General features: G+C 53.3%; 1 protein-coding gene across 2 annotated transcripts; it reads right to left on the reverse strand.

Annotated features, from left to right (window-relative positions):
• Nucleotides 1-530: 530 nt before the first annotated feature.
• On the reverse strand, nt 531-10,648 carry Matn1 (matrilin 1). Of its 2 annotated transcripts, XM_032888339.1 has the most exons (9): nt 10,534-10,630; nt 8,901-9,247; nt 6,723-6,945; nt 6,473-6,475; nt 4,810-4,932; nt 3,941-4,357; nt 3,217-3,369; nt 1,426-1,509; nt 799-947 (listed from the first exon to the last, which is right to left on the reverse strand). In XM_032888339.1, exons 1-9 carry the CDS (start codon nt 10,628-10,630, stop codon nt 898-900), a joined length of 1,497 nt encoding a protein of 498 aa, XP_032744230.1. In that variant the 3' UTR covers nt 799-897. The 2 variants fall into 2 exon arrangements, with proteins under 2 accessions (XP_032744223.1, XP_032744230.1); XM_032888332.1 differs by lacking the exon at nt 6,473-6,475 and having other exon boundaries at nt 531-947; nt 10,534-10,648.
• Between the last annotated feature and the right edge of the window lie 5,444 nt (nt 10,649-16,092).

Raw genomic sequence — 16,092 nt, forward strand, 5'->3', positions numbered from 1 at the left:
GGGAAGACTCAGTAAAGACACTGAGTCCCTCTCAAGGCCACCCCTCTCCGTCCTGCCTGATATGGAGGCTCAGTACACAGTACCTGGAAAACGAATGCCTGAGGAGATGATTCCTAACTGGTACCTCCACCCGCCCCCTGCAGCACCATCTTTTGCTGTCCCAGAGTCCTGCTGCAAGGACAAACCCAAGACAGGAACCTTGCCACCGCTCAGCCTTCCGTTCATAACTCGGGGTGCTGGGTGAGCCTTCTCTGGCTGGTTACTGGGAGCACTGTCTGAGGTCACAGGGAGGAACACGAGGCTTAGCAGGCAGGACCTGAGGTCTTGGTGTGGCTGCCGTCACCTTCATCAGCACCACGCTACTGTCCCTGTCCCCACAGCGCTCCATCTCAGCATCCCCGCGTGTGAACCCGCATCCACATCTTCCTCCCAATCCCAGTCACCACCTCTAATTCCATCCAGGGTGTACAATGAACCGCATTTAATTTTTTTTTTCCTCAAGGAACAAAAAAAAAAGGAAATCACTCAGAGTCAAGAATTGACTGGGTAAAGAATTAACTGGAGGACAAAGAAAACAGGAATATATTAAGCTTTCAGTGGGAAAAATCATGCACGCAGTCGCTCACACGCCCCTTCCCTGCGCTTTCACCTCTGCACACATCCCTGCTCCCAAACATACACGAGCACAATCAGACACACGCACATTCAGCAGTCGTCATCATCCCACACCCCCAGCAGTCACAAGCACGTGTCCCCTCCTGCTCAGCCCTAGGGCAGCAGGGAAGACCTACAGCCATCCTCCGCAGGCTCCCTTGCTAAAGTAGCAAAGCCAGACTAACTCTAGCTACAGGGGACATTTCCAGGACTCTGTGGGAGGTGGCCAGGCCACAAGAGTCCTTAGATGACTCTGTTCTCCAGGACAGCCAGCCGTTTGCTCACAGCTTCCAGTAGACGTGGAGTTAAGGGCAGGGGCAGGTGGTCAGAGCTGGAGTAATGGTTTCTGGTTTCCTCCCAGGAGCTACAGCCAGAGCTTTCCCTCCCTTTGCCTCCACCACAGGAACTCAGCTGTGATTATTTCCTGAGGAACCCCTACTATGTGCTGTCTGAGGCTGGGAAGCCACCAGACACCTGCGAAATGATCCCATAAACTCCATATTTGGGGGGCATGCCCAAAACTCTATCTGTGCCCCATCCCTAGAACTTGGCTTCTGCCTCAGTTTCTCTACCATATAGGAGGATCCTCTGAGTTTGACAAGGTCTAGCACAAGGCAGGTGTGAGCCTATCTAGTCAGAATCTAGGCCATAGCAGGTGGAGGCTGCCCCGAGGTTTAGGAACCCCTAAAGCCGGACCTGTCTGTGGTCACAGACCCTCCGTGCTCCTCCAGCCCTCCCCAACTCCTGCCCCCACAGCCTGAGAAAGGATATGCTTCCTGGTCAGGTCCTGCAACAGACCCTCCACCTTGGCCTCAAACCTCACTATGGACTCACAGGCACACGGGTCTTCTTCCTCTGTGGTGGAGAGAAGAGAGAGAAGGGAGACCCCTGCTGAACAACGGTAGGGAGGTGACCAGCCATTGCTGAGGCTGACACATGGGAGATTGGGGTGGGGTGGTCTGACAGGACAGGTGTGTGTGCATGTGTGCATGTGTGCATGTGTGCATGTCTGTGTATGCATGTGCACATGCGTGTGTATACATGTGTGCATGTGTGCATGTCTGTGTGTGCATGTGCACATGCATGTGTATGCGTGTCTGTGTGTGCATGTGTGTATGTCTGTGTGTGCATGTCTGTGTGTGCATGTGTATGCATGTCTGTGTGTGCATGTGTGTATGCCTGTGTGTGCATGTCTGTGTGTGCATGTGCACATGCATGTGTGCATATGTGTGCATGTGTGCATGTCTGTGTGTGCATGTGCACATGCATGTGTATGTGTGTCTGTGTGTGCATGTGTGTATGCCTGTGTGTGCATGTCTGTGTGTGCATGTGTATGCATGTCTGTGTGTACATGTGTGTATGCCTGTGTGTGCATGTCTGTGTGTGCATGTCTGTGTGTGCATGTGTACATGCATGTGTGCATATGTGTGCATGTGTGCATGTCTGTGTGTGCAGGTGTGTGCATGTGTATGTGTGTCTGTGTGTGCATGTCTGTGCATGTCTGTGTGTGCATGTGTGTATGTACACATGCATGTGTGCATGTGTGCATGTCTGTGTGTGCAAGTGTATGCATGTGTGTACATTTCTGTGTGTGCATGCCTGTGTGTGCATGTGTGTATGTACACATGCATGTGTGCATGTGTGTATGTACACATGCATGTGTGCATGTGTGTGCATGCCTGTGTGTATATGGGTGTCCCTGTGTACATGCATGTACATGTGGTGGATGTCATTGTTCAAGTGCCATCTACGCAGTTATTTGAGACCAGGACTTTGTCTTGAAACTCACCAAGTAGGTCAGGCTGGCTAGCCAATAAACCCCAGAGATCTGCCTGTTTCTGTCTCTTTATCTGTGTTTTACAAGCGTGCCACACCTGGGTTTTTTAATTCATTTTCTATGCATGTGAGTGTTCTGTCTGCATGTATGTGTGCATGACATGCATGTATATATCCATGCAGTGTCCTCAGGGGATGTCAAGAACTGTAGTTACAGACAATTGGGAGTTAACAGGTGGAGGCTGGGAACCAAACTCAGGTCCTGCTGAAGATCAACGCATTTGTAACCACTGAACCATCCAACCCTCCAGCCCTCTGGCTGCTTTGTTTTGTTTGTTTGATATTTTAGGTGGGTTTTGGGGGACAGAATTTATGCTTGCAAAATGTAGTAACCTACTTTTTCTCATTGTCCAGGAACCCAGTCTTTTTGATGCAAGGATCAGACCATGGGCCAAGACATCAGGAGAGCCAGGAAGCCAGCAGGGTTCAATCCTGACTCCCCAACAATCAAAAGTGGTCCCACCCCTCTGGCCTTGGCTTTCCTGGCTACAAAAGTGGATCATGATCTTCCTACCAAATTGGGCAGGTGACAGAATACACAGAACACTGGGTACAGAACTGGTCAAAGAGGCAGGGCCAGCACATCTCGGCTGGTAGTGAGCTACCCAGCCCACCGCCCGTGCCATCCCTTGGTGTAGCACTCTGATTTACCCATCCCACCTCTGGTCCAGGGCAGCTCTATTCCCCGCAGAGCCCGTCCTACTGGTGACCTTCGACCTCACTCACCCACACAGATTTTTTTCTGCAACTTCTTGCCAATCTGGTTGATGGTCTTGAAGTCGGCTGTGTAAAAGTAGTGGTCGGCCACTGGCTCCGAGGCAATTTCCCTCAGCTCATCTTCCACAGCATTGCCCACACCCACGGCAAACATCTTAAAGCCTGTCAGAGGAATCGGACACGGTAAGGCTGGCCTCCAGGGCCGGCAGGCAGAGAGGTTCCTGAGCCTCCTGGGAAAGCCTAGACAACCTGTGCCAGACACTTCCTGGTGGCAGCTGCTAGGACAGCAGGCCCAGTGCCTGCATGAAGAACAAATCTATATGGTCTGAGGTTCTGCCGGGTGTCCCTGTTTGGTGATCTTTGTCTTGTGAGCTTTACCTGACCCTCAAAACACCTGTCTGGGGGTTACTATTTCCCTCACTTAGATAAAATGGCATGAGCTGTCTCAAAGGGGACTTGTCTTCCAACAGTTGGTGTGCTCTCAGGAACCAACCTTCTGCTGGGAAAGTTGTACGTCATCAGCAAAAAAAAAGGGGCCACAGGAAAAGCCACCTGGTCATCTGGGGCCTCGGTTGTGTCATCAGATATGAGAGAGAATTGACCTAACAAACGCCTCCCTATTTGAAGGATCTGGGTTTAAAACATTAATTATGTCACTGAACTACACCAGAGCTATGCCCCTGGGTGTCCCTGGCCATCAGTGAGGTCCGGAGCCTAGACAGGCAGCACATACCAAGGTCCTTGGCCTTCCTGGCAGCATCATTAATGTAGTCCTGGCTCCGGCCATCAGTGAAGACGATGCCCACCTTCTGAGCTCCAGGCCTTGCCCCACTGGACACAGTGAAGGAATTGTCTATGAGGTACTTCAGGGCAGCACCTGTCATGGTGCCCTTCTCCATGTAGGACATGTTCCTCACAGCGGCCTTAATGTCCTTCTTGGTGTGGAAGCGACCAAGCGGGAACTCCTGGCGTATAGAGCTTGAGTACTGTACCAGCCCGACCTGGGCCAGCCTGTCGGACACATCCAGCGTATCCACGATCTGGTTGATGAACTTCTTCACCAGCTCAAAGTTCTCAGGCCGCACACTCTTGGATCCGTCAATGAGGAAGACCAGGTCAGTGGCTGAGCCGCTTCCACCGCCTCGGCAGACTGTGGAGGACACAAGACAAGGAGAGGAAGCTTGGGAATACGGTCATCGGTTGCCACCGTTGGCTGGGCTGGCACTGGGCTCCATGCTATCTTGTATCTCTGTATCTCAGGATTCCCTCTACCAAGCCAGAGCTCCTGGCCCCATTTTCCAACCTTGGAAACATCTGATAAATGACACAGCTCAAAACCGGTGGCACCAAGATTTTACCTCAGCATCTGTCCCTCCCCTTACCAGGACACACCCGTCGCCTAGCGTGTTGAAAGGGACTGGAGTCAGGAGAGAACCTTCCACAGTTAACAGGCTCTGGGAGGCAGCTGTCTGCCTTGTGGATTGGTCCAGAAGCAGAGAGCAGGGTGCCTCAGATGGGTCTCCTGAGGAGCGGCCAATCCCTGCCATCTCCCCTTCCCCTCCCAGCCCCCGGCCCAGGGCTCCACCATGTCCAGCCACTGACCATTGCAGGTCTTTCCGTCGCTGTTCAGGGTGAAGCCCTCATGGCAGGCACAGGTGTAGGAGCCTGGAGAGCTGATGCACACCTGCTCACAATAGTGGTCCCCTGTGGCACACAGGTCTGACACTGGGGAGAGAAGAGGAGACTCAGATATCACACTCACAGATGCCTGAACATCTCGGCCAAAATACTTCCCTCTGACCATGAAGAACGGCCCTTTGCACATTCAAGGAAACACACACACACACACACACATACACACACACACACACCACACACACACCACACACACACATACCACACACACACACCACACACCACACACACACACCACACCACACACACATACCACACACACACACCACACACACACACAAACACACAAACCACACACACACACCACATCACACACACACACACACACACACACACACCCACCACACACACACACACACAACACACACACCCCACACACACACACACACACACACACACCACACCCACACACACACAAACACACCACACACACACACACACACACACACACACACCACACACACACACACACCCACACACACACACACACACCCCACACACACCCCCACCCCACACACACACACACACACACACACACCACACACACACCCACACACACACACACACACAACGAGCAGACACACACCCCCATACACACACACACACACCTACACCCCACACACACACCACACACACACACACACACACACACACAGACACACCACACACACAGACACACACACCACACCACACACCACACACACACACAAACCAACACTCAAACACCGCGCCAACACACACATAGACACACACAGACACTCACATATATACACACACACACACACACACACACACACACACACACACAGACACACACACGAACACACACACACACACACACACACACACACACCCTAAACTAGACAGATCCCGATCCCACACTAGGGGATTCCCACCAGGGAGGGTAAAATGGCTGCAGTCGGAGTAAATTACCAAAGAAGGGAATGATGTTGCCGGTAAAACCAAAGGCCTTTCAAGGGTAATGGCCACACAGGAGCAGGGCCCCTTGGCTGTTCTGTCACCCCGACTCTAGCACAGCAATGAATACAGCGCACACAGTTCCTTCGACGAGCCCGTAGCGTGCGAGAAGCTGGTGCCGTGACTCTCCTTTTACAACCCGCACACGGTAAGGAACACACTCTGAGCAACATTACACCCATGGGACAGGGTGGGCCCCAGCCTCACCCCTGGTCCATCACTGCACCTCCTGACCAGTCAGCATGCCCAAGAAATCCTCACACAAAGGCCCACCTTCCCTCCACCGAGGACTCCAAACCTTCCCAGGCCCCTCAACCCTCCCGTGTCATAGAAACCTTCGGTGCTAAGGCCTACCAGGTAGGTTGAGGTCGTTTGGTTGTTTCATTTTTAGGACATCCCTCCCTGATGCCTGCAATGTCATCTAAGGCTCTTGAACTGCAGGCTGGGGACCTTCCAGAACCTGGTACCCTCTATTATTGGTCCAGCCTGGGTTCACTACTCTACCTCAGCCTGTTCTGGGGTCCACTCCTAAGTTATGGAGGCCTTAACCCTTGGCCTCACTCCTGATACTGAGGCTAACAGTCCCCAACACCCACTACATGACCTGGCTCTCTGATCTTGCTGGTCCCTAGCCTGTCACCCTGTCCCAGTCCCACCTCTAGGACTAGCCCCACCCAAAGCCCACTCTGCCACTCCTGCAATGCTCTGCCTCCAGACCTGCCTTCCCAGGGCTCTGAGCTGGATGCCACACAGCCTCAGAATTGTCAAGTCCAGGGTCAAACCACCCGCCACCGTCAAAGCCCCGCCCCCGGCCTCTCGACTCCGCCCCTCCCGGCGCGAACCGCAAAAGGCCTCTTGGAACTTCTTGGCCAGCTTCTCGATGACATTGTAGCTCTCCACGTAATCCACGTGCTCATCCTGCGGCTCGCTAGCGATCTGTCTCAGCGTAGCCTTGTCCACGCGGCCCACGCCGATGGCGAACAGCTCGATGCCACTAGCTCGCGCGCGCTCAGACACGTCCCGCACACTGTCCTGAGGCCTCCCATCAGTCACCACGATGACAACCTGCACGAGGTGGCGGGGTGGGGGGAATATATGGAAATCGCCTCAGCAAGCTGTCAGGACTGTTGACAGAAGAGACGGGAGTCTAAAAAGCACCGAAGTTCGCTCATGGGAGCCAGGCTGGTGGCAGCCAAATTCCTCCCCCACACCCCTCTCTGTCTCTGTCTCTGTCTCTGTCTCTGTCTCTGTCTCTGTCTCTGTCTCTGTCTCTGTCTCTCTCTCTGTCTCTCTCTCTCTCTCTCTCTCTCTCCATCAAGCAGGTTCTGCTGTCTCACCTCCTGAGATTCTGCATACAAGAACTCTGCAAACAGGGCTATATGCCTCACTCACATTCAAGCTTTCTGGGGCCTCAAGCTACTGAAATTGGCCTCTGGTCTCCCTGAAGTCCCCGTGGTCAGCGTCGGTGAAATCGCCCAGGCAAGAAACTAAACCCGTGAAGTGTAGTTCTGCATAATGACCACCAGAGGGAACCCGAGGCTCACGAATGAATGTGGACGCCTCAGGCTGCAGCTGTGTTGCCTTGGACCCAGAGGACGGTCAACACCCCGAATCCAGAGAACCAAATCACCGAAGGAAAATGTCCTTCACTACCTAGGATGACACCTACCCTTAGCCAATTGCCCCCCTCCCACAGGCCCTTCCTTGCCCTGTGCCCTAGAAAGAGGGACCCCAGCCTGGCAGTGCTCTGGTGCCTGGTCTGGGCCAGAAGTGGGGCTTCTGCTTTGCGACGCTTGCTGGCGTGGGTCTCTGCCTCGGTGTGGGGCCAGGGTGAGTGAAATGACTCACCAGCAGGAGCCCCAAGGGGTCAACTGTTATTTTAGAACACAACACGTAGTCCCCTGGGAAGTGATTCTGCACATTCCTCCCTCCAGGGACCTGGGGTGAAACTTAGCTGTGACTCTGAGCTGTCACACTCCACCCAGCCCCCTGTGGTTTCTGCTTTATGAGCTACAGCCCAACCTTGAGACTCCAGCCCAACCTTGAGACTCCGGAAGGTGCCCGATTCCAGCAGCTTCCCTGTCACCTCCGGTCCTCACTTGCAGGCTTGATCCCTAGTCTGATCTAGGGAAAACAGTTTGCTCTAGAGATGTGCAAGTTGTGAGTGTTAGAGGTCACCATCTCTCCGTAGGCATCACTTGGAGCTATTCCATCCTCTAAGTATGGCTGTCAGCCCCAGCCCCAGGACCTCATTTGAGCAGCCCACACTTCTGGTGCTCGCTTCTTTGGGGACTGGGGATGGCTGGGGTCGTGCGTCACAGTCGCTGAACACTTCTGCGGCTGAGAATTTGGGCAAGTTGTTGGAGCTTTTCCTACCCTGGTTTCCCCACAGGCAAAATGGAGCTTTCAACCCCGGGCAATGGTCTACAGTGTGCTAGGAGTGGGGTACAGAAAGGAGAAAGGAACGGGTTATCCCCTAGATCAGGGTCTGGAGCAGGTAAATGGTAACTTCCCAGGCCAACAAGGGCTGGGATGGACTCAGAGAAAGGACAATGTGGGTAGAAAGTCTGCACACCGCACTGCACGCCTCTGGAGCCCTCTGTGACGGTGACTCAGGGGACTGTCTCACCTTCCCAAGCACAGGCTTGCAAAGTGCACCGATGCCATCTGGGGCATGCTGGGTGCCAGGACCCTGCTGAGCCAAGCTGCAAGAGAGGTTATTAGTAATCCACTTCATAGGGGGAGAAACTGAGGCACTTTGCTTAAGAGTAGCCCATTCTCGCAGTGGCCAGTATTAATATGGGATGGCAAGGTAGCGGGGTCCTTACCTTCCCCAGAATATAAGCATCTGGCCCGCCTCTCTCTGCTTAAGGGAAGATCCCAACCCTAGCTCTGTCACTTCTCCAGAGTAATGTTTGCAATGACCTCTCATTTCTAAAACAGATGCTCTGAACAGAGTGGCCCGGAGAACCCTATGGCTTCAGCCCAGACTCCTACTCCAACCATCCCGTGCTGCTTACCTTGCTGATGTCGGAAGATCTGGAGCGCCCCCCCTCGGCGTCACTCAAGGCCTTGGTGATGGCGAATTGCAGCGCCAGGCCAGTCATGGTGCCCGTGGACAGCGGCTGGATGCGATGCACGGCTTGCAGCAGCGACGCCTTGGAGGTGTGGGCCCGAAGTGGGAACTCCGGCTTGACAGTGCTGGCGTAGTTGACCAAGCCCACCCTCGTGGCATTGGGTCCCACATCCAGTGACTCAATGACCTGAGACAGGAACACCTTCACCTTCTCAAACTCCACGGGTCTCACACTGCGAGAACTATCAACAACGAAGACCAGGTCCGTGGGTCGTGTCCGGCAGAGGTGGCCTAGGAGGGGCAGTGGAACGAGACAGAGAGTAAGGGCGGATGTCAGAGAGTGGCCTTGGGCTCCAGAGAACCCGGGGTGGGTCTCAGTGAGGTAGGTCTTCAGCTCCGTGTGTAGTAGTCTGAGGCATGTGGTTCAGCCCGTGGGGAGGAAGGCGGGAGACCCCTCTGGTCTTAGGCCGCACCCTTCCCTGCACCTCTTTGCAGGAACCTCTAAGGACATGCTAAGGCACATGGAGATTAGCCCAACTTGCTGGCAGAGTGTTAGCCAGGGGGACACTGAGGGACCAAGACCGGTACAGCTTTAAGGCCCCTCGGGGTACCCACTGTCTCTTCATCAGCAGATTTGGAGTCACTTGCCTGCCAGAACAGGGAAGGAGCAGGAATTCCTGGCACCCCCTTGTCACCCTGGCCAGGTGGGCCCCACGCCACCCCAACCCTAGAAACAGTGATCCTCCAGAGTTCCAGTGAGGTGGCACTGGTGAGTGGAAGGTGCCCGGTGGAACAGGGCAGGCCTGGGTTCAGACCCTGGCTCCGCTGCTCTGTGGCCCCACGCAGAGGGTAGCACATCTTTGAGCCTCTCTTCCCATCTGTACAAAGGGAGAGTAAGCAGAGGGTGGGTGTCCATTCCTATGGCAGAGTTGGGCTCCCTGACAGGCTACCCTGCCACATGGGAACAAGCCCATTCCCTGTTGGGCACAGAGGACCAGAAAAGGAAAGATGAGCCTCGAAGCCCTGGCATCAGAGTTCCTTCAGAGACCTCAGGCAGGCTCTCTATGGTGACACTCTCTATGGTGACAGACGCTCCCTGATGGCTCAGCCCCCAAGTGGTGAAGCGGGATCCAGAGGCAGAGTTGACCACATCCCAGACTCAGAACCCGATCTCTCAGGGCTCTGGGGCTATCTCATGGCACACACTGAGGCAGGCCCTCCTCCTACCCCTTGGTGGCTGAGCATCTCAGGGTTGCCAGAGCACAGCCCCTGAGAGCCCAACCCTGGAAAAGGCCGAGGAAATGGAACAGACACCTGGCCTCCTGAGCTGCACTCACAGAGCCCTGGGCCTGGCGCCGACCTGACTCGAGCTGGCTCTTTGGGAGCTCCTGGTCCCTGTGGCACGTGTGGGCCTGAGGGTCACCTGTCCTAGCCCTCACTAATACATTATCCCCTGCCCTCCCTGAGCCGACGACCCCAAACCCTGATTGTCATTTACTCTCCATCTGTCTGTGCTCAGCCCTCCAGGCCACTTGTCAAGGGTCATAGTTGCAGTGTCCCCATCACAGTCCTCTTACCTCTGGGCTGGGAGGCAAGACCGAGGCTACCAGGGACCTGTAGCAGCAGGAGCATCAGGCTACAGAGTGCAAAGGCTGGACCAGAGGTGACCTTCATGGTTGCAGCAACAAGGACAGCCAGCGGCAGCGGCACACTGGAGGGGCCAGAGGGGGGCATTGCCTTATCAACCACTGGGCAGGGGACAGGGCCCTTGCCCCAACCCCCAGGGGCGGGGCCAGCCTGAATGGAGGCGTGTGTGTCTGGAAGGGAGGGTAGAAGCAACTGACCACAAGGGCCCCTTTGCCTGCAGAAGCGAGCCACAGAATTCAGGAAATCTCAGGTGGGTGGGGGCGGCTCCTCTGGCCAGAGCCCGTGCTGACTTGGACCTCCCACTCGGGGACACTTGAGCCCTGCACTGCCCCCTCATCCCACACCCAAGTCCTCCTCCTCACCCAGAATCCCAAGCCAGTTTGCTCACTAAACATGCTTCCTAAGCACGCTCACACACGCGCGAGCGTGTACGTACACACACACACACACACACACACACACACACACACACACACACCCCTTCTCCAGCTGCAGCAATTCTCTCCTAAGGCCGCTGGACCTTTGCACGAGCAGGGCCAACTGACCAGCGCTTTCCTCTTACTGTCTCCATCCCGGAACGATTCTCCCAGATCTTAATAGCAACCAACCAGCATGGCTGTGCTTAGAGTGCGGGAGAGTGGGAGTCGGGGGAAGGGACTGGCTAAGGGCAGGCTTGGGAGCCAGATCGTGCACCTGTGTGACCTTGAGCAGCTTGCTGGGCCTCTCTGGGCCTCATTCCTCATCTGGGAGGAGGGACAGTGCCAGTGCTGTCTCGAAGAGCTAGCTAGAGGGCCAGGGGGAATTACCTGAACTACCTTTGTTAATCCTCACAACAAATCGAGTCTTGTGAGATCACATGGGGAGGCAGTGAGAAGATGGGAGAAGGAAGACGAGGCAGGGGGTTACCACTGCTGCAGGGGAAGACCTTGTGCACTTCACTGTGGAAGGGAAAGGGTGCAGACTGGTTTAAAAGGAGGTCCCCGGGCATAGCTGATCTAGTCCACAGTTACATCTTCAGTGACCCTCACACCCCACAAACCTGTGAGGCAAGCAGACAGATGGGGTCTATCCCCCACTTCCATACACCGAAGCTGAGGCCCAGAGAGGTTCAGCGACTAGCCTGAAGTCACACAGCCTGTTCAAGGGCAGAGTCAAGACACTTTCCCTTTTGTGGCTATGTTAAAGACAAAGTGTTCTCTCTGTCTTCTCCCATTTCAGGTTTCGTCTGTCCCCAGCTCTCAGCCCTCTGCATATCTGCAAACCCAGAAGAAATCTCTGTGCTGCCGGCCCTTCCTTCCACTGCTGGGAGGTCTCTCCTCTCCAGAGTGGCTGCAGGGTCCCAGAAACTGCAGCAAATATCCTCTCTCCCAAATTGTGCTGTGTGACTGTCCTTGCCTTTCTGGCATGGGGGACCTGCTCTATCTCAGTCCCCTTCCTAAGCCTGAGGCCCAAGGACGGTGCCAAGCAAATGAAGAAGTGAACAGAAAGTAGTAATGAATGAGGTCCCATCTAGGTCACATGAGGGGCAGCAGTGGTGGCAGTGACGGTGGCCACAGGGAGAGGTGTATGCTCTGGTGGACGGCCCTTGGCAGGGCAGACAGGGAGAGCTTGAGCCAGTGCCCATTCTGTGGCTCAAGGGACAGAGCCCTGTTGCTGGGCCCAGCTGGACCCATGAACCCACCCTTTCAGCTCCCTTCTCAATGGCCGGTCTGTGCCCCCAGGAGCAACACGGGCGCCTTCTCTGCGTCTTTCTCTCCCCGTTAGCAGAGTCCCAAAATAAGCCACAGGTAGGCTTTCAGGAACGGAGTGGGTTGCAGGGAGAAGGGCGGCTTTCACATTCCACCGTGGGGCCGACAGCCGGGGGCCTCTGGAAGTTCAGCTTATACGTTGAGGGCAGAAAAAGAAATATTTGTGTTTTAAAAATGTGAAACATTTTCCCTGGCCTCAAAATTAGGAACCATGTGTGTTCTACTTCCACACCCAACAGCCTGCCAGAATCCTAAGGTGCCTGGCTTGGCTCATGGAGGCGAGTGATTGAGTCTACCAAAGTATGTCTGAGGAAGATGAGCCCAGGACTCCCTCTCCAGTGCTCGCATGCGGGCCCAGCACTTTCTTCAAACAGCCAATCGTCTCCCATCCCGGACCAGGATGCCCGGCCCCTTATGCAGCAGTGGGTCCCTGCACCCACCGCCCATCACTGGTGGTACTGCTTAATCCCAAAACAAACCTTCATTTTGTTTTCTAACCTTTCTGAGACAGAGTATCACCCTTTAGCAATTCACAACAATCCCCCTGCCTCAGCTTTGCAAGTGCTAAGATCGCAAGGTGCGAGCAACCACATTCAGCACATTCAGAGTTATCTAATCTCTCTCTCTCTCTCTCTCTCTCTCTCTCTCTCTCTCTGTGTGTGTGTGTGTGTGTGTGTGTGTGTGTGTGTGTGTGTATGTATTCTCACGTTCATGTGTGTGTGAAAGATCAAATTTATCATCAGGTGTCTTCCTCTCTCACCCTCTGCCTTATTTTTTGAGACAGGGTGTGATGGTTTGGATAAGAATGGCCCCTACAGGATCATGTGTTTGAATCCTTAGTTAGCAGGGAGTGGAACTATTTGAAAGGATTAGAAGGAGGCGTGGCCTTGTTGGAGGAAGTGTGTCACTGGGGGGTGGGAGGGTTAAGGTTTCAAAAGCCAATGACAAGCCCCAATATCTATCTATCTATCTATCTGTCTATCTATCTATCTATCCTCCCCCTCCCTATCTATCCATCTATCTATCTATCCATCTATCTATCTATCTATCCATCTATCTATCTATCCATCTATCTATCCATCTATCCTCTATCTATCTATCTATCTATCTGTCTGTCTGTCTGTCTGTCTATCCATCTATCTATCCATCCATCTATCCATCTATCCATCTCTCCATCCTCCCCCTCCCTATCTATCCATCTATCTATCTATCCATCTATCTATCTATCTATCTATCTATCTATCTATCTATCTATCTACCTATCCTCCCCCCCCCTCCCTGTGGATCATAATACAGCTCTCAACTACTGCTCCAGCACCATGTCTACCTACATGCTACCGTGTTCTCCACCATGATGATTATGGACTAAAATTGAACCTGTAGGCAAGCCTCAAATGAATAAGAGCTTTCTCGTATAAGAGTTGGTCATGGTGTCTCTTCACAGCAATAGAACGTGACTAAGACACAGGGTCTCTCAGTGAGCCTGGAGCTCACCTAGCTGGACAGCAGCCCTGGGGGACCCATCTGTCTCTGCATCCTATCCCTTCAGTCCTGATCTTACAGCTTGTACGTGGGTGTTGGCGATTTGAACTCAAGTCCTCGTGTTTGCACGTCAAGCACTTTACCCGCTGAGCCATCTCCCCAGCCGCATAATTTACGATTGGAACCAACTCCCTCCTCCTAATAAAATAACAGCCATGAAATAGCTGGTTTGAGGAGCGGTTTGTATATTTACTCCATTCACATGAATTCAAACCGGCTAAATCCAGCTTCCTCGCTTGCATATAACCCAGAACCAACTTGCGCTGTGCCATGGCTTGGCAGCCACGTGGGCTGGGGTCCAGGACTGAATAAAACAGAGGAATAGAGCTGAGAATCAGCGTTTACAGCTCTGTTTCCTGAGCGGCCTGGAACCTCTGCCGCCGTGCTTCCCTGGCTGGAGCTCTGAGCAAAAAGAAAAAGAAAAAGAAGCAAAGAAAATCTTTCCTTAAATTGCATTTTTTTGGAGTTTTGGGGGTCTGTTTGTTGCTGTTGTTTGTTTTTGTTTTTTTGTCACTGAAAAATGATCAGTACATTCTTCTGCATGAAAAGATATCTGGGGGCCAAGATCACCCCTGATCAGACTTCAGATAGCCAGAAGCACTAGCTGTCACATGTAGCCTTACAAGAAGAGGATTGATTGCTTGAACCCAGAGTTTGAAACAAGGCTGGGCAACCAAGTGCAACCATGACCCAAAAACAGGGGGGAGGGGAGGTAGAAGCAGGCTTCCCAGTCACCTAAGTGATGTAAAACCTCAACTTTCAGGTTCTGAAGAACCTCAAAGGTCCTCTAGACCAGCCATCCTGCTGGAGAGGTAGCACGTGGACCGGAGGATGCCAGGGGTAACTGCTTGGCTGGACGATCTGGACCACTGAGATGTTCATGTCCAGCTGTGGTTCCCTCATGCTGGCCTCTCTTGCCTGCTGGGACTTAGCTGGTGAGTAACTGGGCAGACATCCTCAAGGAAGCCAGGTAAGGGTCTGGCTGTGACACTGGTCCCTAGGAACCCAGCCGGCCAGGGATTTGCATTTCCCTGTGGCTGTGACAGCAGAGACCTACCCAGCTGCTGATTCTGCTCCACAGGGGCTCTGCAGTCTCATGGAGAGCCCCCCACCGAACTCCCAGCCTGCTCTTCTGACATTTAAAATGATTCTGTCGCCTGTGGTCAGTGTTTGGACCGGGTATTTCCAAGTCTTCAAGGAACCGAAATAAAGGCACACAGCGTTTGCAAAACAGCAAGGAAACTATTCAAGAGCAAAGCTACACAAGCAGTCAGATTTGCTGCAAGGGAGCTGAGGGCTGCCTGAGAGAGGGGGGAGGGGTTTTGAAACTGAGGGGCTCTGGCTAGCTGAGGCCTGCCCTTTATGGAGTTCAAGGGAAAGATGAGCTTGTTACTAGGGAGTTTAGCAAGAGTGATTCTATATGTTGATTGACAGGTTTGGGTTCTGTAACCTTTTCCTACCATGCTTGTCCCGCCCCTTTGATGTATCTGACTTAAACCGTAGGTCTGCTCGACTATGCCCAAGCATAAAATGATAAATATAGGCTTTTACCAGAGGACACAGTTTGTCTCAGGGAGCATGCACCTAAAACTGTCTAGTCTGCATGAGTCCAGGACCAGATATAGCTAGGAATATATTTGAATAGAAAGAAGCTACAAAAGGAAGTAAGTGTGTGTGTGTGTGTGTGTGTGTGTGTGTGTGTGTGTGTGTGTGTGTGTGTGTGTAGGTCAATGAACAATTTTCAGAAGTCAGTTCTCTCCTTCTACCATGGAGGCCCCAGGATCAAACTCGGGTTATCAGCCTGGGTGGCAAACACCTTTACCTGCTAAGCCACCTCACTGGGCCATAAGAGGGAGAGTCACTGATGCTCACTAAGGAGATTATAATAGATTACATTGTTTGGAGTGGGGTGAATGTGCAACTCAAGGCAGATGGTCTTGGAGGAGCAAGTGCAGTGTTTAGAAGAGGGTTGAGTGTAGAGTCCGAGTGTATAGTGCAAGCCAAGCGGAGTTCCAGGTCGCAAGCTATTCCCTACGTTTGCCTGCCTCAATTCTATTACAAATCGGAGTTGTTGCCAAAAGCAATCTGATCCGATGGGAATCCTTAGTCACCCCAAAGTAAGGCAGAGGCCGGGACCCTGCACAGTCCCAATCACTTATAGAACTGTTGGACATCGAGGTTTTACAAACTAAGTGACTG

Source organism: Rattus rattus, chromosome 1, assembly GCF_011064425.1.
Source record: "Rattus rattus isolate New Zealand chromosome 1, Rrattus_CSIRO_v1, whole genome shotgun sequence".
Classification (NCBI taxonomy): domain Eukaryota; kingdom Metazoa; phylum Chordata; class Mammalia; order Rodentia; family Muridae; genus Rattus; species Rattus rattus.

Bases quoted from the DNA above. Each gene is read 5' to 3' on its own strand.
- Matn1 (XM_032888339.1), bottom strand. From the start codon at position 10,630: ATGAAGGTCACCTCTGGTCCAGCCTTTGCACTCTGTAGCCTGATGCTC. The intron at 9,248-10,533 runs GTAAGAGGACTG...TGCCCCTCCTAG, and splicing joins TCTTGCCTCCCAGCCCAGAG to GCCACCTCTGCCGGACACGA. The intron at 4,358-4,809 runs GTCAGTGGCTGG...TGTCCTCCACAG, and splicing joins CGACGGAAAGACCTGCAATG to TCTGCCGAGGCGGTGGAAGC.